Below are 25,823 nucleotides of genomic sequence, written 5' to 3'. Positions count from 1 at the left end.
GCTAACTAAACTGGTTTTACTTTTTGGTTTTGAGACCTAAATAGAAAATGGAAACTGACAGTGCATTTCTAAACACAGATCCACAGATCTCTTTGGAAAATGGATTAAAAATAATGAAAGGTTAGCTCAGATTAACCAGGATTAAATTATCACATAATTTTAATTGAACTACGAATATCTAAACTTTAGTGTTTAGGTAAAAGATGGAAATTTGCAGAATACAATTTGATTCTGTTAAGTCTACACTTTCAATCTGGGAAAGAAATTTCTGAAGTGATCTTTTTAGTGAAAATACATTGTTTTATGGAAAAGATCCACTGTATACTGGCAGAATTTTGGTCATGTTTCCTCACTTACAAAATTTATGAATTCCAAAGATGAGAACTGTGGTTTCTATTACAGATGACATCTGAAACTGGGATAGGATTCTCCAAACTGCCAGATAAAAACAAAACATCAACTAATTTTGCTTCTAGGTCTTTTTCTTTGAGATGATAGAAGCATTACTCAAGGAAAAGATCTGAACTTTTAAAAACAGCCATTTCTATTGCTTCATATATAAGCTTCTTCTGTCTAAACTGATAAATAAGCAAGCAGCACATACCTGGAGGAAAGTCTCTGCTGCTAAAATTAACAAAAGAAAATTCTGAATTTGCTTACATTGTCAATGCAATTTAATGAAACAGTTTTTCACTGCAGTTGTCAATGAATTGGTGGTATATATCAGCTCATTGCTAACAAGTTTTGATACACAACACTGTGAAATACCTTCCAAAAAATGCACAGTATTTCAAATAAACTTTCAAATTTCATAATTGTTACTGTGCTTTTGAATGGAAGAAACACTGAGCTTACTCAGAGGCTGAGCTTTTACATCAGATATTTATCCTATAACATTTTTTCAATTTGTCTTTTATTATGGTGAACTTCAGAAAACATATGTTTGAAAACGAACATTAGCAGGAGAATTTAAAATGTGTATGAAATACATGCCTCATTATATTCTTGCATTGACCAATTTATTCAGGTCAGAGCATCTCCTGGAAAAGTGTGTGCAGGCTCATCACAGGTAAAATTGTTGAGCTGATAACGTTGAAGGAGAAAACATTGGAACCACCAAGCAACAGAGTCAATTTATTATTTTTTTCAAAAGTTGCTACATAACAGAATTCTACAGTTCATAGCATGCTGAGCAAAAGGGAAATATATAGAATTAAGGGAGGAAAAGCCCCTAACACCCATTAGCAAATGGAGAGGTATCTGTGAAAGGCAGAACAGTTCATTCGTTCTGCTCTAGTTGTCAGTATCTGCATCTTAACAGTAGAATTCTAGGTCAAGAGGCAATAGCGAGTGTGCTTTCAAATTAGGATAATTTTGATTTTTTACATGTTTTATTCTTTAGAGAAATATAGTTGCCCTATATTAAGGATTTTAGAAAGGGCTGCTTGACTCCTATATAAGGAAACTAGTACTTTCATACTTCTGTTGCTTTAGTAACCTCCAGATATCACTGACACTTTTCAGACCTTTGAAATGCACTTATTACATACACAGCATTAAAATTTTCTTTCTTTGATTCATGTGGGAGAATGGTCCGCAGCAATGGTAGTACACAGAAAATAGTTACCAGATTTTTAAAAAATAAACATATGTTTGAAATTGATATATCTTTGGGACAGGAATTGTCTCTAATTAAATGTTTATACAGTGCCTAATATAGTCAAGCCAGGAGCTGGTTGACTGTTATGCATGCCACAGTCCAAATATTTAATAACAACAACAGTTCTGCAGTTTCTTTTGATATTTACAAGTGTTTTCCAAACACATGCTGCAGATTTTTACAATTCGAAGGGCTTCAGGCTCAAGTTCTGCAGTCTATTTGGTTCTACCGTATCCATCACTGGCACTCAATCTCTTGATCCAAATTCTGTCTTTTGTCATGTGTGTCAAACTGAGGAGAGGATGTGGCTGTATTGTGGGGGCTGGGATAGATATCCAAGTGATTTGTCTAGTATGCAGAAGAAATAAGTGTCAATGTTACCATTCAGAGTTCCAATAAGTACCATTATAGCACAGTTCGGGTGTAAGGAAACATTCATTTACCCTTACTTGTGTGATAGGTTCTGTGATGAGCTGTTTTGGGGAAACTTTATTCTGGATCCAGAATATGTTCAATATTCAATTTGCTGCAATAATTGAGGCTACAGAGACATAATTCACACACTTGACTTATATTAAGGGATTCATCCTTACCTGGACAATCATGGCTTGCACTTAAACCAGAGTTGTCTTTGCAGAAAACAGAATTCTGAAAACAGAAAGACTGTCTGAAAACCTTTGGGAGCCAACTGCAGATAAAGACTTCCTTCTGTGGGTTGTTGGACAGCCCATTCCCACTTACATGTCACTCTTTGCATGCCAAAAAATAAAGGCCCTCATCCTATAGGCCAGCTTCTACAGTCAGGAAGAACCCTTCTGGAAGTAGGTACAGTTCATGTGTTAGGTAGAGATTTAGAGGTCGTGATACCTGCTAGGAGTTAAGCTTTACAATAATTATTCTGCTGAAAATTGCAAGGGTTAGTGGTAATTTCCCTCATAGTTCAGTTAGCAATTATTTCAGTCTAATCGTGGATAAGCCTATATGTTCTAACTTCAGAGTAATTTTACACTTAAAGGCACCTCTTTGACTTGGAGTCACCCCATGATGTGCTAGAGCCTCTTTATACCTGAGACTTTCTAACTCTGTTGTGTAGCAGGACTAGTGTTAGTATGCTGTTAGTGAGCATGCAAAGAGGCATGAAAAGAGACATTACGTATTAGCTGATTTTCAAGAATTGTCTCCACAACCAATCCGCCTTTCCCTTCAGAGGAATCTCGCTGTGATTTTTAATAGTGTGCAGGCATGAGAAAAGGAGCGGCAGCGATGAAGCACAGTGCCCTTGCTTGACAAGGTGGAATAACTGACATTGCTGTCATATGAGAATGCTATCACATTCCCCATGGAACAGCATATATTATATATACTGACAAAACTTAGTACTGGAAATACTGAATCTCATTACTTAAATAAAAAGAGACAATTCTTGAGGAAGTTATTAGCAAATAACCTATCTTTAAATTTAGGTGTATTCTTGACTATATTTTTTTCCAAATGCTAATACTTAGATTATGTTCAGTCACATTTTTAAGTATTTCAGTGCTTCTAACATCTGTAGTATTGAATTTGAGTTTATCTTTTACAGTTTTTGTTTTCATAGTGCAATGATGTTAAGGTCTGTGTAAGTGGGTAGAGCACTGAGGAATTAGAGCAATATATAATAGCACACCAAATATGACAACTGCCCCCAGCTGCATAGTTCAGAGGAGGCCTTATAACTAGAGAGATTTTGGAAAAAAAAAACACAAAACTTTTCAAGCATGATTCATTTTTAATTACAAAAGAGAATGCAAAGTACTTGCTTTTATTAAAACTAAGAAGGAACAGAAACAAAAGGTACTCATGAAATGTCTTAGTGTCATAGGATTAGAAGCATGACACTGAAAGCTAAGACAAAAATCTAAGTAGGCAAGACAAAATCTTTTTTTTTTTTTTCTAGAATGTCTTTTAAAAAAAGCCTACAAGTTTTTTTTTCTTTCCTATAAACATTTGCTTCATTGTACTGATTCTCAGAATAGCAAGAATTGTTAGCTGAATGAATAAAATAATTGCAAAATAAGTGGGAACAAACATACAAATAGGCTAATTGTTGCACTAGAATGTGTCTGTTGTCAACCTTTGCAGGTTGTCTTGCAGTTGTATGGTTCCATTGGCTCCAAATGGTACTTACTGAACTTATTTATTTATTTATTTATTTGGACCAGGCCAGTATTACACAGGCAGCATGAGGGAATAATGAGCTGCATTCTCTGGGTTACTGAAGAGTCAGCACAAATTGTGGGAACAAATAACAATCAGACAAGGCAGTGTTTTATAACATCAGGACTGCAATCCATCTTTGGGATCTTTCAAAGCTGGGCTAATAAAGGCCCACTTACAATCCCCAGTAGCATACAGTTTAATTAAATTTGTCCATTAGAGGACTCCTCCCCCTCCCTTTACATTTTAGAAATTAATTCTACTTTCTGCCTGTCGTTCTTTCTACATCACAGATGCACTGAGCCTTCGTAACCGACAGGTCATCTGCATTACGCTGAAAGTCCTCCAGCACCTGGTGGTATCAGCTGACATGGTGGGGGAGGCCTTGGTGCCCTATTATCGGCAAATCCTCCCAGTCCTAAACATCTTTAAGAATATGAATGGTGAGTTATGCTAACAGACACTGTGTCTTTCAACCCCTAAGGTAAAAAGGGGCTTGAGGCAGGGTTAATTAACAATGTAGTTAAGATTTATTACTGTATATAAACTCAAATCCATTTGGAGCTCTAAATAATGTAACCCCCCTCTTGATATTCCCTAAGGATGCACTAAAATTAACAATTTCATTTATTACTCCTTGCACGCACAGCTTATTTAACACAGTAGAGAAGCACTGAAGCAGTTCTGTAATCTTCCAATAATTAAATTGTAAAGTTTTGTAACAGTCTTTTGAATACATTAATAAATTGCAAAGGTTTTTTCCTCTCTCCCAGCATGTTGGTAATAGGTCCAGTCTTTGGTTCTGTTCTGTGCTCACTCACTAGCTAAAATCACTGTTACCCGCTACTGCTTGTTGGTTTAGGAAAGAATAAAAATAAGAGTAGAAATCAAGTTAGTTAATTTGATGGACGAGAGAACTCCTCCTTATAGAAGACTTTTAAGTTACGTAGTGTCTAGAAAAACAGTGGAGTTTGATGTTATTACTGTCTACTTAGCAGGTTGGATTTTATTTAGAACTAGTTTGTATCCACACTGGAGTATATTATTTTCTTTGTAGTGCAAAACTCTACTGCCGGTTCCAGTCTTTAATAACTATAGTACTGTGAGTGTCATATACTGTGATTATATTTAGACCACAGTCACAGGGTGAAATCAACATGATGTATCTTGCTTTCTTCAAACTACTATTTATTATCTTGTTTCTGTAGTAAATCTGTTGCTATACTATCTGTTCAATTACGTCCCAAGTTACGGACTTTAACATTGTGTTATGTTATTCACATGTAGCTATATGAGTTAAAAGAAATTAATTCCTCATGATCTTGCAGATGAAGTCCTGGCAGGTTTTCCATGAAATTCATGGCATTTCAATAGTTACCTACAGGATTACTTCCTATCATACTTTTCTGTTTGTGTTACTACACAGTCTGTTGTCTTATGCTCACCCTTTTAATACTTCTGATTGAAAAACAGCTGTCCAAAGAGTGACTTGGAGAATTAAATGAGATTTAGATTTTAGGCTCCTTTAAATACATGCATGTACGTGACTTTTAATTAGTCAGAAACTTCAGTAACAAATGGAATACTACAAATACAAGGTGTTTCAGATGACAACTGTGGCTTTCTAGAAGTCATGGCTTGAAAGAATAGGAATAAAATGTATAGATTGAGCTCACTGAATTTCAGCAGGGCTCCTTGTGAATTAGAAGATTCCTCTTAATAGAGCCAATTTCAGTGTCTGGCACAAAATACAGACTGTAGAAAGAAGAGTTTTCATTGATTAATGAACGTACAATGCACATTTTTCCAAATTTCAGCCTGAAGTAGGCCATAAATCCTCTTGACTAAGCTGAGCTGCAGTGGTTTCAGATGAATAATAGGGAAAGCTCATGTATACTAAGTACCTAACGTAATAAGGTATTAAGCATGTCCAAAATATGTCCTGAGTTTAGATCAAATTGATATCAAACTGAAACATATTTTCAACATTTTTGTGTGACATCTGTGCTATGTGAATTTGTGCCTAGTATCATAGTACACTAAACCTTCATGTCTGACATTCAAGAACTAAAAGATGAGACTCATCCATCAATAGACATAAAGAAAGAGAATAACTCTGTTTCATATCTTACTTTGCTAAAAATCAATAATCAGTAGTGACAGTCCAAACATTTAAGCTTGTGGCTTCTAACTTCAGTTATCAAATCTTCTTATATTGTATATTAAATTTTAAAAACTGCAAGTAGGCCTAGTGATTTAGTGTATAATTTTTGTTTTCAAATACAGATTTGTAGAAGTCACCACAGTATAAAAGACATTGAATTAGAGCTATATATAAAGCTAAGCTATTTAGGACAACACGGAGGTAAAAATAATTTGAAAAATTCTAATTTAAAGAAATAGTTCAAAATTAAAATCTTTAAAACATTACTGTTTTAGGAGTTAAGGTTTTGAATGTTCACTGTTATCAGCAATGAAAGGGGTAGTAGTAGAAAGGCCTGCCATTTGAGACTGTTCAACTTAGCATTTGCATTCTGATGATAGTGGAATATTCTTCCTCTGCTTCCTCTGAAAAGCTTTTATTTCTTTCCTCCTTCACTAGTGTTTGGGAGAAAATGTATGGTTCTTTCTCTCTGCTTTCCATCTCTCATGTGCTTAATAGGCAATTGAGGTCCTGATCTTTGCTCCCAGTTCTTCTGAAGATTTAAAGATTGATTCAGGCTGTATTTTCCACTGCTTGTTCTGGAAGGTAGGGAGAGGGACTCTTATGCTCTTCTTCCTTCTTTTCTGTGTAGCTTGAGAAAAAAGAAACTGTGGTGTATCTTGCAGGAGTGGCATGCTTTGAGATCTGTTAAGTGTGACATTGGAAGTTTGTCCAGAATTAAAGTAGCTGCCTTTTAGCAAATGCCATCTCACTAGATCAACCATAAGTATCTGCTGGAAGCAACTTTTTCTCAAATTCAGCATCTGTGAATATTACCCTCACATTACCCTTACAATAGACAGGCTTCAAAGCAAGGGAACGTTACAAAAATGTATTAGTAACACCTTAAGGTCAGCATCAACTGAAGGTAACTGGTGACCAGTTCAGAACAAACCAAATGATGCAATTCTTCGTGCAGAGTGACATCAGGCTTTGGAACCCCTAATCCCAAGTTGTATCAATACCAAAACTCTACATAGGTTCGGAGGAGGCTGAATAAGGTCATAAAAAAGAATCTATTGGTTGTTACTAAAGCACATAAACCACCTGTGGCTTGTGGCATTTCTAAATTTCAAAATACTGGAACCTAAGAAAGTATTCATGTGAAATATCATAAATGCTTATCCTACATTCACATTGTCTAGTCATCTGCTTTTGGCTGCTGTCAGAGACACAGTTCTGGACTAGATGGGGATTTGCTATTATCCAAGACATGTATCTTTACGTTCTTCTCACATTGGTCCCTAGTAGACTTGCAGAAAATACTCAAATCCCACTGAGTTCCTATATGTTCTGGAACACAGGTTCCTCAGAAATTTTATTTACATTAAATGCCTCTATTTGGCTGAATCATGATTTCCCCCGCAATATCAGACAGGTATATAAATAAAACAGTAAAAAACATGCACTGATGAGATCTTAGGATATCAGAAACAGGCATTTAATAAAACAAATATAAAATACAGTCAGCTTCAGCTTGACATGTGCTTATCTCTCGAGTTGTTCTCCAGCCAAAGGAATGGGTAAGTCACCATTCAGAGTAACACTCTTGACTCCCAAGTGTTACCTTAACTCGGAGTCTAAAGACCATTTGAGAAGCTGTCAGTCCAGGACACTTAATTCTAAGCAATTCTTTCTAACCTCCCATCTGTTTCAGTTTCGCAGCCAGCAACAGTGAAACAAACATTGTTTGTCAGAACCATCAGGTGATGTTGTGGAGCAAAAGTGGAAGCAGTCTTGATGTCTCTCCCTGTAGGCAGCCACTTGGTGTAGGTGACTGTGGTTCCCACTGCAGATTTTACTTAATTAGCCTGGGAGAATGTGAACTACCTACTCCTTTTTTTTTTTTTTTTTTTTTTTTTTTTCCTGGTATCAGATGCCTTTAAAGATGATTTCTCTTTGCTCCTATTCAGCCTGCTGGAAAACTGCTTCTTAAACAGTCTTAAATGTTGCTTTGTAGAGAGCTCTTAATGCATTCGTTTTTAATTATATACAAAATATTGAATATAAACATAAGCACTGAATTTATGGTGGGTTATCTCATAATGCTTATATTACCTTTCTGCTTCCCTTTTCTGTTGTGCTTTTGGAGATTTCCACTTTTTCTACTTTCATCTATTGTCCTCCACATTACTTTGCCATTATTTTGTATATATAGTCCTGTTTGTAAATTAGCCATTTCTAATATGAATGTCTTTTGCTTTATAATGATGTCCCCCAAACATGGTTTTCTCTGGAAATAAGTGTGTTTATAATGATTATGTTGTCTTGAAGGTTGTATAATACCAGCAAAAATGTTAAAGGACTATTAGCCTTTTTGGAATAGAAGATAATATAGCTATTTCATTTTAAATTTTTAGCACCTGTACTTAAAATCTTAAATATTTTTGTCAACTCTTCATAAAGTGTCTATTGACTTGTGTAATGTCTCCTTCTGAAGTACATTTCTCTATTAATTTTGTAGTTTCATATATCAAAGAAATAATTTCAGTTCTGTTTTCTGGATTCTCTGTAATTTTATAGCAGTCGGTGAAAGCACACAGTATAATGGAAATTGCCATTGGCCAAGAAATTAAGGTATGCAAAATATATTTTATAGTTAGAGTTTGTGAGCTGCAAAACAGACATAGTTTAGATGTGAGAGTGCCAGGCATATATTCTGTAATTTGAATCTCTGGAATTGTAGTTATGGAGGAGAAGATATGTAAGATGAATGTGGAAGAATTCTGTCATTTTGTATCTGTTCATATTTCTTATATATAGGTGACCTTACTATTAGGATTTTGGGGGAACTTAAAAAGAGGAGAATAGGATGAAAAATGAATCTAAAATTTGTAATTATGGAAAACATCTAAAACATATGCTCACAGAGTTGAGTCATAAAATATGTTTTTTCTCCCTGTTTGTCAGCTAAAAATAAGTCAATACAACTTAAATTACAAATCCCAGTGGGAAAGATCCAGGCTTCTTAAGTTAGGTACCTAGTCTGTCTGTAAAGCTAAAGGAGAGATTTTAATGCATTTTTTGAAGGCTCTAATTAGTGAGCAAGGAGATTCCTAGCCCCCCAAAAACATGTTTGATATATATGAATTTGTGTCCTCTCTGTAGCTTAAGCCCCTGACTCACATCAGACGTATCTGTCCATGTGGGCTCCTGAGTGCTCTGCTGAAGAGCACTGAAACCTAAAAGAGCAAGGTTCAGTTGGTGGTGATGCTACCACCTCTACTCAGTAATCTTCTGTCTCAAGTATTTGTGTGGAAAGTGAGAGATCTCTAACTGGCTACAGTGTGCACTGAAAAAGGATTGAAGCTTGAAACAGTTGGCCAGAGTCATAAGGCCAGCTGGAGAACGAGAAGAAGGCACATGACTTTATCTCAGTGATTAGGGAATGCTCCTGGGATGTAGGAGCTGTTGGTCTAATCTCTGCAGACTGAGGAGGGACTAGCAATCTCTCAGTAAGCTCTCTAACAAATGGACTTTTATGAAAATATGCTAAATATGTTACAAGAAACAAAAGAGTCATGATAATGATTACCAAGTCTATTATGAATCCAGTAAGGTCCCTTTATTTTTCACTTAAATTTGTAATAAGTTAAATGTAGTCTTATGAAACTCATTTCAGTCTTGAGAAGAGGAAAGTAAAAATATTTATACAATCAAATGGAAATAATTCTTTTTTGTGCATCATAAAATCTCTTGTCATTTTGGGTGTGTCATTTTCAAAGCTGTCTTTTATAAATCTGTGAGGTATCTGAGGAAAATACAATTTAAGAACAAATAGAATGAGTTTATTCTTTTGCGACAGCAGGCAGAAAATAAAAATAAAAATAAAAAGGACAAAAGGGATTCTTCAAAGCTTGGAAGATACTGTTACTGTACATGTATGCCAGAATACAGCTGGAAACAAAGAACTGTTTATTAATAAGATTAGACAGTTGTAGAACAGCAGATTTCTGTGTTTAATTTACCTGTCTGGTAAATGAAAGTTTCATTAATCTAATTTAGCAACTATTGTATGCAGTCGAGTTCAAGCAGTCTTAACAACTGTGCTACTTCAATTCATAGACAAAAAAAAATTCATGTCATCAATTTATATTATTCAATAATGATCAGTAATAGCTTTTAAAAAAACATTGCAGAAAAAATCCTGTAGGACGGATAAAAAGATATTATTAGCATTGACAAGCCTCTGACAGAAAACTTTGGGGGGGCACTACACTGTGGTGGGATATCTTCCATCCCTCCAGCATGGCAGTCTCAGCTATGACCTGCTTCAGTCACTGTTAGGCAGACAGTGATGACAGGGCATACCGGAGCCCACGTTTGTTTGGCTGCAACACAAATGCTCTGACACACCAGCAACTTAAAGCTAACATGAAGTTCTGCAAGCCTCCACCTATCTGGTCAGTCCTTCAAAATAAAATTGTAGAGATATGACTGAGAATATCTGATGCGGCTGAACTGTAACATGCAGTGAAGTGTGAAACCACAAAACAGAGTAATTCTGCATGCTTTAAAGTGCCTGAACTTCACTTAGGAAAAAAATATTCTCCTATCTGAGAGGTATTTTACAGGCTTTGGAGTGCTATAGTTAACAAAATACAATAGTGCTCTGTATACTTGAAAGGAAGAGGTAGCGTTTTGAGAAGTGTTTAATTACAGAGGCAAGAGACTGTGCCTACAGGTAACAATTTCCACGTATGCGGGATGGAAGTATTTCAGAAGTGCTTGTCTATTCCAGCAGCAGTGATGCTCCTCAGGGTGGTTCATGCTTATTACTAAGAAGCAGCAATTGTCCTTTAATGTGATTGAATACGCTCTAAAGAAAATCTCTTGTCCAGACCGTTTCAACTGTCTGCTCCTTCCACGGAGAAATCCAAAGGTACTTACACAAAGTACGTCAATATATTCTAAAATCATTTACAGTTTGCCACCTGTGGGTGTTCAGAAATCATTTTTCAGGTTCCAGAAAAAGCATGGCTTTAACACCAAATTTTATAAATTAATCTATTTGAGGTTCTCTTCATTTCTCTCCATTTCTCCTCTGAATTTTGAGCTTTTAGATTATTCTCAGATGACTTTTTTTTCTGATTTCTGCTGCTACTAAGAAGATTAGGTGCTTTTATCCTTTTTTAAAGCAGAAAATTGGGATTCCCCCAAATTAGTTGATCTGTAGTGGAGGTTTGGATAAAACCACCAAATATTGTTGACAAAAATAGTCATGTTTGTATATTAGACTTAGGAGAGCAGTCATATAAACTGTATACTAAATCCACGTTTTCAGATTGTTGATATGGTCCGTTGTGACACTTATTCTTCATAATCCTATAAGTATTTTCAAGCCCTTTCCGTGGCTTCAAGGTTGGGTTTTTTTTTTTTTTTTTTTTTTTTTTTGAATTTCATTTTTTATAATTATGATTTCTGAAATTTAAAAGCAAAGATTCTGAAATGGCTTCAAGGACAACACTTCAAGGAAATAAGACTATCATGATAACACAGTTAACAAACTGAGCGTTTGTTTGAAATAAAAAATAAGTTCTGATATATTTTCAGTTTTCTAATATATCCTTAGTTCAAGAGGATTCAAATCCTAAGTTCTGATTTATGAATATCTACTGAAAAATACTGTAATGGAACATCACACTGCACCAAGCTTACAGTTTGTCCAAAAGAGAGTCCCTTGTGCTAGTATATCATCTCTGTAAGTAGATAATAATAAATGCATTAAACTCAAAAAATAATTACTGTACTGGTGAGAAGCAAAACGTTTTACTGTCATTCTGAAGTGTAATTATTGATATTATTTTACAGCCTTCCCATGATTTATAGTTCTAAGAATGTTTATTTGACAATTATCCTTGAATGTTTTTTAAAATTTCAATATATTTTTCGCCTGTAAGATTAGCTGATGATCTTTTAAATGCTGTTTTTCAAAGGTGTCGTTTTTTATCAAAAAGCTCATCTTGAAAGCAAATCTCTCCCAAAATAATGTTTCATACAGTAATTGACTGGGGAGTAGGAGGAAAGTAATCTTCAAAAGTTACCAGCTGTCTTCTCGTTTATTTTGTTGCACATTGGCCAATCCCTGCATCTTTCAGTCATGATTCCTACACATCGAGTTACAGAAAATCCAGTGGAATTCTGAATTACTAAAGACTGGAAGTTACCAAGACCCACCTGTTTCAGGACATTTGTTGTTTTAGTATTTTATAACACAAAGCATGTAGTTTTAAGCTGATGATATAGTAAACTTTTTGTGTATAATCAAAATCCTGTCAGATACTTTATAACACATTCAGAGAATTATAACACTTAGATCATAATTGCTGGATAATTTCTAATTACTTTCTAATTTCTTAGCTGAAAATACAGCATCAGTCTGTGTAAAATAAAACTGACTCAGCAGTGATTAAATTGGTGTTATTAACACTTAGCACTTACTTTTATTGTGTTAATAGCCTAATTAATTCAGCATCTTGAATGCTTGATAAAAGAAAAACGAAAGGCTCACCAAATCAAAAGACATATATTGCATCCATTATTTTCTCTTTACTGCTTTTAATTACTTGAGTATGTGGACCCAAGCAAAGGAGGGTTGTCTATTGGATGAAACACAGAGGTGAGAGGACTTCTGAATTCGTGGGGAAAGTCACAGATAAATCAGATGGTGGAAAGGTCATATCCTTCCTGTACTTCAGTGTATATAACTGCAAAATAGGTATAACTGCAAGGGCTGGTAGGCCTCAATCAACAATTTATCTTTTACAAAGTTCCAAGAATGTGCATGTTTGAGTGAAATAGTGTTTTCACAAAGTTAAGAGGTCATATCATGCTTTGCTGAAATACTTTTGAGAGATTTGTATTCCAATGGGAAATAATCGCCTTTGGAAAATCCACTTTTGAGGAAGATTTGAACATCCAGAACAAAACTTAGGCAGATGTACACTGGTATCTGCAGGTCTGCCTTTTCTGCATGCTTATACCTGCCTTAGTGCAAACAGGTGAGATGCTCTCAAAATAAGGTAAGGAAGTGCCTAAGTTACCCAAGAAGCCCATCTTGTAGGCATGCTTTGAGCAAATCTAATACATACAGAGCAGGCACAGTCATCTTCATTCATCTTGTCTGCAGCTTTTTTTCTGCTTTTTTCCGGAATGAAATGCATGTGAGCACAGGAACTAGAACCCACAGTTCCTTGCTGCTGTTTGACTGCCTGACTGCCATGTACAAGCTCTCACTTCATCTGTACTTTCTTTCTCTGGGGTGTTTCTAAATTCTTTGCTGTACCTGACCCAGCTACAGTGTGAGGATGGTGCATGGATTTGTCAAGGCGACTACCTGCAGAAGCAGTTAGCTCAGCACATGATGCCCCAGCTTGCTGGGATTACAGCTCCGTAGGCTCGCAGCCCCCAGAGCTGTCCCTGTCAGATCAGAATTGCCTTTACCTTTGTGCAGTCCTGATTCAAGCCCCCAAAGGTTTAGAAGAACAGCATCTCCGACCTACCTCTTGCACTTTTCTTTTCAGTTGGTGTGCTTTAGGCAGCTGTCTGTGGACATCCTCCTCACTCTTCTGAAGCTTCTGATTCAGTTTGTAAAGAGTAGACACACCTATATGTGGTCTCTAGATGTTAAGGCTTTCTCTAGATCTGTCCTTTACAAGCAAGATAGATTCCTAAAAACTGGAAGCCTGCTACCCTTCCAATTAAGAGCTATTCCTTTCTTCTTGGTGATTTATTTCTGTATTTTTTACACAGTAGGACTGCATATAGAGGGGTTGAGAGATTATTTCTTTAGTTGAGCTAGCACTATGCACTTCATTTAGAATTGCTCTCAGAATACAGATTAAATAACAGAAAATATTTTATTTCTGTATAACTTCACTTCTCATATATGTTTACAAACAAATGTGTTGAAGGTTGAGAAGACATATGGTTTCAACTTGTCACACTTATTAAGGTAACATATTTTTTATTTTAAATATGCGTCTAAAATATGTGTTCATGTAATGATTCTAACTAGGTTATGTTTATTTATTGCAGATATTTTTAATTTTTGTGCTCAAATAGGATTCTGTTCTGCAGAGACTATTTCTGTGAAAATCAGTGCGAAGTTGCCAGAATCATAGAAATTGGCTCTGCACCTGGCTTTCAGTAATCAAAAAGTAGGGAACTGGAAGAGAGATGCTTTGGAGGAAGAGGGAACTCCTTGTCTGGGCAATAGTTTTCCTTGTGGTGTGTCTCCCTCGCCCTCAAGGAAACAGATTAAAGGCCTGTGTAATGGAATGATACAGGTAGGAATATAAGTGATTGTGGTTGCACTACAATTAAACCACCAAAATACACAGATAGTTAAAATGTTTTTTATTGTTCAGTTATTATTCTATTAGATCATTTCAGCTCCTTTCAAGAAATGCCTTTTCTGGTAGAGTGATCTCCAAAATCTAGGCAAGAAAGTTGATTTTGCCAGAACTATATCTATGGACTATTGATTTCTTTATATATAGATTACATGTAGATATGCAATATAGATTGCATATCCATCATCCCCCTTTTCAGGCATGGAGGATACCTATTTTTGTTATAATGCCCTCTGACTCTCACAGATGCTGATGTGATTAGCCCGTGACAAACTTGACTTCTTTGGCAGGCTTGTACCAATTGAAGAGTATCTTTTATCTTTTTTAAACTGAGATTTGGATTAGCTACATTAGACATTTGTGCTCGGAGTATTCAAATACTGGTCTCTGCATCTAATCCATAAACTTCTGGTTCAACTAGAATTTATATTTTAGAAAAAAATACTACTTATGTATTAAGACTTCCCCATGTACAAACCCAATTAATTTCCCTGTTATTTTCTCTTTGAAATCTAAATTAAACACAAAAGAAAAGGTAAAAAGCTTAGCTCTACCTGCTTAATTTTATGTATTATACTACAGATTTAATCAAATTTTTAGCTGCTATTTATAATGTAACACAAATATTTTGTACATTTTTTACAACTTCAAAAAAACATATAACATCACCATTTCTTTTTACTGAATTGTATTTTTCACTGTTGTGTTCGTATTGTACATCTTACTGACACACATTTCCATACTTATTTTTTTCCTCTGTAAGTGTATCTAACTTTCCTTTTATTATTTAACCACCTGCCTTTACTGTAATTTGACAACCAAGTGTTTATGAAATAGTTCCGCTATTTTATATTTGTCCGAAATACTTATCAGAACATATTCAGGAAATACCATATTAAAAATTTTTTATACTGAAATGTTTATTTCAAGTTTAGCTTTGAAGCAATTAACTCCTTTTTTAACATACAAGTTCATGGATAATATATCAAGTCTATTTTAAGGATTAGAATGATTTATATATAAAATTTCTTTGTCAATTTTGTGATTGCATATTTTATTGTCTCTTTTAATACATACTGCAGCCAGTTTGAATGATGACTATGATGTTGTTGCCCAGAGCATTCTTAAAAACATTAAAATCTTGTATATGCATAGTCTCTAACACATAATGGTAATAATGATAATAAATCAAGAAATAATTTATCTTGAAGTAGTCAGAAATTTTATCATTACCTTATCATTTTCTTTTTATTGTAAGATTTCAGTAGAACTGTTTATCTCAACTGATTTTGAGAGTGACTTGACATCACTACTAAACCTGAAAGATGATGAATATTCTTAATCAAATAATACTATTGACTTAATTTCTGCTCATGTACTGTATCATATTTTTGTGAGATTTTATTTGAACATGAAAGTGTCTAATATTTACACAGATATCTGCAAGTGAACAAAGAGAATTCAGTTGGACCATTCACAGTAAATCTGATAAACTCCAGTGGATGCTATATTCCATACTTTGTCCTTCTACCTAGGAAAAAAAAAAAAAGTTTTAGGTAAAAAAAGTATAACTTAATATGATGATAAGGATTACTTCAAAGATGTAGAAAAACGGACTGGCTTTAAAAACAAGTCTTAATTATTAAGCTTGTTTGGATAATTTATCAAACATAAAATTGTTCTAGGGATTAGAAAAGAGAAAGGAGAAGGAAACTAGGGATAGAGATTAGGTAGGAAGGCATTCCCTGCTTATGCTGTTTGGTGGCTCTGTAACAATATACAAGCCCTATAATGCAGGATGACATAATATTAAAACCAGGCTAAACAGACTTTGATTCCATCTACAAACTACTTAAAAACCAGTATCAGCTAACAGTGTGGCATCATGTCAAGGCACACTTATAAAGAGATTTAATACTCCAACAGTGCCTCTTCCCAAATAGAAGGAATTTGGAAAGATGTTAAGTAGCAGTAGCTACACAATATTAGTTGGATGCTATAAAAAAAAATCCCTACAAACAAAAAACCCAAATAACACTATTTCAATTAAGAATCATACTACTGCCCCAAATTCATTATTTAGAACTCTTGAAAGAAAACTCATCATTTTTTTTTAAAGGACTATGAGTCTGTCTTTTTATGTCAATCTGTTGTTGATGCACGAGCAAAATAACAAAAACCCATGGATTCTGCAGGAAGCGTTTCAATGAATTATTAAGAGTAAAGCTTGCAAAAACAGAGATCTAAGCAAGACAAATACAATATGTACAGCATGAAGTGTATGCTTGTTATGTTCTTATTTTGCTTTTTTCTTACTTTATTCTTGAGTTGCTGTCTGAAGTAGATCAGTCTTTCAAATTGCACAAGTAGTCATAATTGCAGCTAAATTTGTTCCATCTGAAAGATCTTTCGGATTACAACACTTACTGTTCATAATTATGACATTTTATAACAGCTATTCTGCGGTGGATGCTAAATTAACTTGGTTAGAGGATATGCTTAAAATAACAAAGAACAAAGCAAAATCTTGTATGTGTATCCTTTTCTTGTACCAAGAGTGACTTAGCATATTTATTAACAGAAAATATATTATATGTAATCTTCTATGTTTTCATGGATTATATATGTGTGGGTATGTGCACATATGTATATGTAATATACACACGCAAACAGAAATACTTAGAGTGTCTTTATATTTTAAAGTTCCTTTTTTCCATCTATTATTAGTCTGTTCCAGTACTTACTGCTGGTGTTTTCATCTAGACCATCCAAGTCAAATGTCCCATCAGACTGAAGCAGATAACACATACGGGTTTCCCCAGCCGATGGAACACATGACAGTGATAGGGCTACCAGTCACCACTGACTGCCTTTGAATCTCCAGTGAAGCAATCAGATGGATGAATTATAAGGGCTGCCTTTGGCCAATATGCAGAGCAAAGCTCATCAAATGGCACAGTACCTCTTGTGCCACTGCAAAGTGGCACTTTCTGCACCACCACCATCTTCTGATTGCTTTTACATGGATGTTTCTTGCTTCAGCTTCCTACTTGGCACATTCTATTTAACATAAAAATGTAGCAGTAGAGTTGCAAAAGTGTTTTAAAAGACACAGGAAAAAATTAACTACGTTTGAAATAAAGTCTAATCATTCATACAATTTTTTATATATATATATATATATATATATTATATATATATAAAAATTTACTAATTTAGCATATTAATCAGACACGAATGCCAGAGCACAGAAGTGAGACTGGAATATGTATTACAATTCCTATCATCTAAATTTAAACCATTGACATATTTAAGTATATACATAAGAGCTTTTTAATTGCTTTTCTGAATCAAGGCTAGGTTTCTCAGCAGCTTGTAGGCTCAACCTGCTCAGGAGAATTTAGATGCAGCTTAGATTAGCAGCAGCTCCTTACAAATAGATTACTCTGCAATTTTTGCATGAAGGACATCTATCTGTTGCAGTTTTTCTGTTGTCTTTAATTATTTCTCTACACATACTGGAGAGGGTCTATAAATCCTGCAACAAGAAATAACAGCTACTAATATTAACAACTAGTTACCTAGAAATTGTTAATTAAAAATGGTTAACTAAATATGTTCCTATAAAAAAACCAATGCCATACTTCAGCTACTTGCACTGTTTTATGAATTAAATACTTGCTCTTACGTGACATAAGAAAAGGCTTATATCCATATATATCCATGTTCTTATCTAATAACGTTTATTAATCTAATGATTGAAAAATAGGGGAAATTGTGGGATTAGCAGAACTGAATAATTGCATACAGCCAGCAGGTAAAACTCTGATCCATGTTCTGATAATATCTTATATGTCAATTCGTTAAACAGCCCTCTGTCTCTTTGGTACATATGATGTACCTTTGCCTATATGCACACATAACATTACTGGAAAAAATCGCTTTTATAGCCTATCATTTGACCAACAATCTATTTTTTTGAATCTCTCCATTATCTCCCATTTGAAGCATATCAAATATGTTGCTTATCTTTACTTTCAGAGCACTTAACAGCCTGTACTTTATATTATTCTTTACATTAGTTATCCATTATATGAACAGCTACTGTATTATCTGTCATGCGTTGTTCTGGTATGAACTGCAAGTCTACCCTTTTTAATTTTGTTCTTATAGCACCTTCCTTTTCTTCCTTCCATATTTCAGTTTCCTATAAACATCCACAAAATCAACTCATTTTATTTTTCAAATTCTCTTTTCCATAATACCTAAATTGGACATTGGGTAGAATCCTGATGTTCTGAGGCAATCACCTACAGTGCCAACAGTTACTGTATAACTGTTTTCTTTTACTATCGGCAGTCTTTGTGTATTGATATGTTATTTCTTTTTGTATACTTAATGTTCAAGTTCTCTTAGGTAGAAGCAGATATATTTATTATGTATTTGCATAGTGCCGTTAATGGCGAGCCCATGATCCTTGGTACCTGACTAGGATTCTTCATCATTACAGTGATACAACTACATACTAATGATGTCACTTTGAACTGAACTAGGAATTATGATTTGAGATAAATACAAGTGTAGTTTTGCCTTATATAATATCCTATATATTTCTATTATGAATATATTAATGTATGTAGATAGTGCAAACAGTTATAATCAGTGAACTACATGATTTATTTCCAGTGCACAGAAATTCTCCTTGTTAGTCGTAAGGAAATTATATATTCAGAATATGTATGTAATTAACAGATCAGAACAAATAAACTTTATCTTAACACCAACACAAGTTCTAACTGATACCCAGGAATGCAAGTAGAACCAGAAAATGGAAATTTATGTTTAAGGAATTTTCTCCTTCAGGAAACTTCACTTGTGCTTTTGAGACCTCTGTTTACCAAACCTCTTTTCTCATCTAACATTTTTTGCAAAATTTCATTTATTCCCTCATTCTTCTTTACTTTATGTTGACCTTAAAGACTTGATTTTTCTGTTTTTATTTTCTGAGCCAGCTCTGAGAATAAAAAATATTTTCAGCTGGACTATTTTGCTATTATTGTCATTGTGTATGTGTAAGAAAGAAGATTCCTTCAGCAAATGTCACTGTGAAAAGAGGTTAAATATATCTTTTAAATTAGCTTCTTCTTGACCAAAGTGAATGTGGGTGCAGTTACAGAAAAGAGAAGTAGTTTTTTAAAGATCTATATTGAGTGCTACATAGTATTACACTATGTATTTAGTAAAGCTAACCTTCCCACTACAGTAGGTATTGCAAGAAAGTGGTAAAATCTTTTAGGGGAACTGAAGAAAAAAAAATTACCCAACTTCTTCATTGCAGAGGAAAGTTCCTGAAATTACTGTATTTGAGAGAAATTTCTGTAGTTTCTGCTAAGGATAGTTCTCCTACTGTAGTACTGATGTCATGATTTGTCCCTCTTGTTATCAGTTTGTTACTCAGAAATTTCCAGCTCTTTCTTGTGCTTTTTCTCACAAATTATCCTGTGTTTCTTCTAACTTGATAGGCAAAGCCAGTGTACTTTTCAGTCTTGTTGGCTTGGGTGAGTGAGTACAGGATGAATGAAAAGAACTATCAAGACACATGCAGGCATACCTGAATCTCTTCAGATGGCTCTGTTTTGGGTTAGCAAGAACTCTACACTAACAGCAGCAAAGCCACACTGTGCACAATGTGCAATGTCAAATGCTGATTTGTACTTCAAAATGTAACTTTTATGTTGGATTTCTGACTGGCCTTGGGAAGAGATAGAAGTTAAGCTTTTTCTTTGGAGGAGCCTACATGTCTCAACGGACAGCAGAGAGCACCTGGAGAAATTAGCCATAGTAGAGGCAAAGTCAGCTTTACCGATAAGCTACCGATACGTTAGATTCTGTCCCAGCAGATTCCCCCGTGGTACCAAGGGTGGCTCATAACACGTATGTCTTGTATGTCCAGGATAACATACTAGGGAAAATCAGCATACCAAAGGATAATTTGCGTTGTAGGTTCTGTAGTGAAATCTGTGTGATATGTTAATTGAGCAGCATTACAACTGGTTGTGATGGGCACTATGAAAACGCATTTTCCCTGAGACACTAGAGACCTGCTCTGTTCTTGAAAGAGTCTGTTCCTGAAAGAGTGTAAATTGGCTGTGTTCTCTTCCTGTACACTGGACTCCCTCATGCTTTATTTAACCACCTACTAGTACTGCACACACTTTGATAAAACTGATATGAATGTAGATTTTGCTCCTATGAGGTATTTTTTTCTAATGCTTCTTTTAGGGAAGCTGTTAATCACTGTATCGTAAACCCAGCACAGAAAGAGATACAGCTATCCAGCCAAACTGAAATGATCAAAAGTGACTGGCATGCACATACTTGTCCGTGAGCAGGAAAATTGAGAATCAACCATTTGGAAGGTTGTGCTTGTATGGGCCAGATACAACTGAGTTTAGGGAGAGAAACAAAGATGTTGGTAGTGGGGAGTAAATCTAAAACTGCATGGCCCTCTTAGGCAGAATTCCTTGTCAGAAGCCTATAGAGTGTTTTTGCTGGCCTGGTGGGAACCAGTAGGCGCTAAAGAATCAATTGCTGGACGTATGGATGCCCTGTCATCCATCCATAGGCAGCCAAACAGCAAATTATTAAATCAAAAATATCCTTTCTGAGTTATTTAAAAAAAAAGGCAACCATTTCTTCCCTTTTTGAGAAATTCTGTTCTGGCAAAGATCGACATTTGTGTGATGACCCTGAAAGTTACATATTTTTCAGATTGGATATTTGTGTTAGTTAATATATGGCTAAAATTCAGCAGAGTTAAGATTATTACTTTAATCCAATTATTAATGAAAATTCTTCTGCCTTCCATGAAGGCTTTAGGTGAATTTGTCTCTTATGGAGAGATATTAAATGATTCTGTTGTACTAGGCTTGGAAAGATAATTATTATCATGGTATTTGATAACATGTTCAGTTAAATTTCCACTGGTATTTTCAGTAATCTTTTATTTTAAAGTGGCTTATAACTTGAATAATACAATCAATTCTGTGCAAAATTGACATGCAAAATATTGGACTGGGAATGAAGATTTTACAAAAGCAAGCGAACAAACATGCTACCATTTTTCACTTCTTGTGTATATAAAGATTCATATGTACAAAAAGGATGCCATGTGTAAAGAACCCACAAATCCATATCTTCCATTAATTTTTTTATATGAGAGAATGAGTAGACCAAAATATGTATCTACTTATCATATTCTTATAATCATCATCTGAATACTTTCATTTCTGTATTGAATCATGAAGAAGCCCATGAAACTCAAGACAGGAGCAGAGATTTGTTTGTGGATGCCAAATTAGAAAAAAACAAACCTTTGAAAATTAGATAAAGTAAATGGCGAGGAATTTAGATTTCAAAATATTACATAACTTGAACAGTATTTATAATATGGGCATATTGCAGATTCAGTTATGTTTCAAAATAGTACAGATGTTCTTCTTAGAGCATTTGAAGCCTTTTTTTCAAAAAAATTTTCTATTTGGAAAATAATAAAAAGATAATGTTACAGTGTTAATGTTATTTATAACATTATCTTTAATTGCAAGGCAAATACAAAGTACAAGTTGACCATTTATTTTAGATTCTTCCCTCTGATGCAACTTAATGGCTTCAGAATTTACTTTTGAGAATCTGACATAAGTTAATAATATAATTTCAGCCACGTCTCAGATCTTTAGGACATTTCTAGATCATATAATGAATATAAGTAATATTGAATAAGGGCTTCAATCTGCAATCATTGTGCATACAATTAGCTCTAAAGAGCTTACTCAGAATTGAGGCCTGTGAAATAGCAGGACTCTTAAATTCTCAAGATAAAAAGCTGACATTGAATCCAATGAGAATTTTGCCATGTTCCAAAGTTAAACACTGTATTTGTCAGTTGTGCTGTCTCTCTTTTTTAATTCATTGTTTGCTTCGTAGAGGGAGCAAAGATTTTTCTAAACTAGAATTCACAAAAGTATCAAAAGAAGTAATATAGAAGTATAGCACCAGTTTCCTATACAAGATGTTCTAATATCTCTGTTTAGATAAAATAAATTTTAAGGGGTAATATTAAGTCATAATATAGGAGTGTAGTATCTTATGTGATGAAATATAATGTAGTTCTCTTGCTCAGATTTTATTGAACAAAAATTGACATCTGTTTTCCTGATTACTTAGTGCTTCAGACATGGCTTAGGGACAAATGGCCATTCAGAGAGGAGTAGGATCTTTCTGCTCTTTATGTTTAAAAGAAATGCTGTCATTGTGAACCTTTGTCAATGTTTCTTCTTCTCTTCTTCTTCTTCATTTTTTTTTTTTTTTTCCCTTGGAATGACCAGTCATAGTTACTTGTTTTGTTTTGTTTTGCTTTGTTTTGTTTTTAAGAAATACTAATGTTCTCCCAATATAGTCTGTCATTTGGACTACATTCTGCTGCTGAGTTGCAACAACTGGAGCCATCTAGTCCCTTCAGTTCAAAAATGGTATGTTAATATCATCTCTTACTTCATCCTCATCAGCATCCTTGAGTTATCTTCCAGAAATAACAGATTTTTTCAAAGTAATTTCACCTAGTTCAGCCTAATGATGAGGAATGCCAGGGATTTATCTAACATTTGATTTATAAAAATTCCATCAGTTTCAGTTAATGGTATTTACATCTTCAACTGTTTTGACAGCTCTCTCTGCCTAAGACATGTCACATAAAAGGAGTTCAATGAATTGTCAGGATAAGTCTCTGCTCCACATTTCATCAAAAAATCATCTTAGTGCTACCATTTCTTTATATGGACAACAAAGAGTAAGTTTGCCATCCATAAAAATACACCTGGTCAACTTCTGATTCTTACCACAAGTGAGAGTTAAATTAGAAGTGTGTACAGCCTGCAACAGTCTACAGTCTGTAGCAGATCGTATCTAGTCCCATTAAGGAGTTAACATATAACTCTTCATTCATATTTTTCCTGGTTCTCTACTCTGGTAATTAAATGATCTTAAAATGTCTGCCTGAGATCTATGAAAGCCTTTAGATACTTCTGATCCTTGGTTATTACCTCCTGAGATTGCGTACATCACTGTAACATCAACCTTTAACCTCAGGTTTTGTAAATGCTGTAAAAATTTTCCTTTACAGAGACAACCTTTCTTCTGTAATGAAGCTTTCTGCATGACTGAATCCAACTGGATTTCTTGCTAACCCAGGCTGCAGGGGAGCCAGTACGGCTATAACCTTACAGCTAAATAAAACAAAGATAGAGACTGAGCTCAAGCATCAGTCATGTTGATCATCCATGTTGTTTAAGTGTTAGCACTCTCCCTGACATGGTTTTGGTCTGTGCCAACTAATGCATCTCTGAGTCATATCTTTTTTCTTTTGTGTCTTGGCATCTTTTTTGTTCATAAAGCATATACAGGATCATTCTTTCAGCAAACAAGGTAGAAAAAAACTTTGCAGACATGGGTACCTCATCCTACATAGTTTTCCTGTATTATTTTAGCGCATATTGCATCCTCAAACACCACTCTCAGCTCTCCATCCTGCCCTCATTCCACTCCTAGTTTGCATGCTATGAAAACACCACTCTACTGGGCTGCGAATAGAGTAAACTCATTATTTTAGACACTTTGAACAGAAGAGAACACAGAAATTATAATAATTTTTTCTGAGGATCAAATGAAAGTCACTTGGGGCCTAGAAGATAGTGTCAAGTGGTAGTTAGTATGCGTATGCGAACTAGCCTCAAACGGGTAAAGACGCAGAGTAACAGTTTATTCTTTCAGGAACTAAGCAGTTACTCTTGTTTCATCCAGGATGGTTTTATTTTTTTCTGTTCTAATGAATTAGTTATCCAGTCTGAGATGGCTTCACACTTTGCAAGTATTAGTGCACTACTGTGTGAATGATTGGTCCTCTGTCTATGAATTTAGCAGCTACAGGGAGCGCGTTGCAGCTACCTGGGTACATGGTCGCGTGGCAGCAGAAGATGCTAAACCAGCCAGCGTGTTACCTAAATTTTGTCCCCAGGAGGCTGGCAGCAACTTGCATTAGAAAGGACAGTGCCAGAATAGTGCTGTTCTAACATAAGCTTGCTTTTATCTCTTCCCTACAAATGGAACAATTCCTTAGCCCAGAAAAACATAGGGTTGGGTATGTTATGACAGAGTTGGATACAGAAGGGAAGGGTAGGTAGAAATTGGCACAGGAGGAGATGATCTGTCGTTTCTGCCACCTTTATACTGGTGGAGATTCCCGGTACTCATGGGGATTCTCCAGGGACAGTAACCAAGTAGCTGAGCAGTTAATTTATACACCCACAGTGCTGCAGATTGTTAAAGAAGTCAAGATTCTCTGTCAGGCTGAGTCTTTGAAAAGGAATGGATCTGCAGTTATTATTGTATCTTTAAACACTCTACATGCTCTTATGCAATGAAAAATGGTTTGTCAGGTGGCTAGAATATATGCAGATTATTCACTGGTTTGTTTTGTTTATGCAATTGAGTTAACTAGATCTAGAAGTTCAGACTTAGCAAATACAATAAAAAAAAGTCATATGTTAAACTGTACAGTGTTTTTGCTTTTTCTCTTCTTGGCAACAAAAATGGAAGAAGTGATCAACTCAGGAAAAAATCTCTCTTTTTTTTAATCGATAAAAATGACTGTATTTTGGTGGATCTGTATCTGGATACTGTCAAGGAAAAAAATGGATATCAAGCTTTTCTTGTAGTAGTTAACTTTCAAAGACTGTGGTCAGTGAATTCATTGTTCTCTGTGTTTATTTTTATATTTTTTGATCTGTTTTTTGGATTCAACCTAATTACTACATAATCACTTGTCATAACGTCCTGATTCTTCTGTGCTATCAGAGATACATAGGATATTATTCAAGGACAAGTTTATGCATGCATTTACTCCTCCAAAATTAACATTTAATGTGTTTTGTCTAAGAGAACTGTTAACCAATATTATGAGAACAAGGACCCCCTTACTACATTATTTTATATAGTTAGATGTGAGTGATATGTTGTTTATGCAAAGGAGCCATTTAAAGGCAATGAGTCCAGTTCTCATACCCTCATTCACACTGCAGTAATACCTTTTACAGCTCTTGGTCCCAGTGAAACATATTGCCTGGGAAAGTCAGGGAGTTTCATAAAGAAGGGCTGTTCAAAATCGTAAGAGCAGAATCTGGTACTAACAGAGGCAGAAAGGTTTAAGTGCAGAAGTTCACATTACCAGCTGCAGTGATAGCCACCATGCCATAAATTCATTTATCTGAACACTAATTGTATTCCACTGTTTCTATGTAAAATTATCTTCACATTGGTAAGTGGCAGTGAACGTACATATTTCTTTTAATGCCAA

The 25,823-nt window shown here is 34.9% G+C and overlaps 1 protein-coding gene across 1 annotated transcript in view; it reads left to right on the top strand.

Moving 5' to 3' along the window:
- The window catches only part of PACRG (parkin coregulated), a 265,771-nt gene that overhangs the window by 158,389 nt on the left and 81,559 nt on the right, over nucleotides 1-25,823 (top strand). The window contains exon 5 of the mRNA XM_062572310.1: nucleotides 4,150-4,299. Coding sequence (XP_062428294.1) covers nucleotides 4,150-4,299 — 150 coding nt within the window. The remainder of the gene's footprint in view (nucleotides 1-4,149; nucleotides 4,300-25,823) is intronic.

Source organism: Rhea pennata, chromosome 3 (genome assembly GCF_028389875.1).
Source record: "Rhea pennata isolate bPtePen1 chromosome 3, bPtePen1.pri, whole genome shotgun sequence".
NCBI lineage: Eukaryota > Metazoa > Chordata > Aves > Rheiformes > Rheidae > Rhea > Rhea pennata.
This window is presented reverse-complemented; position numbering and strand designations above follow the sequence as displayed.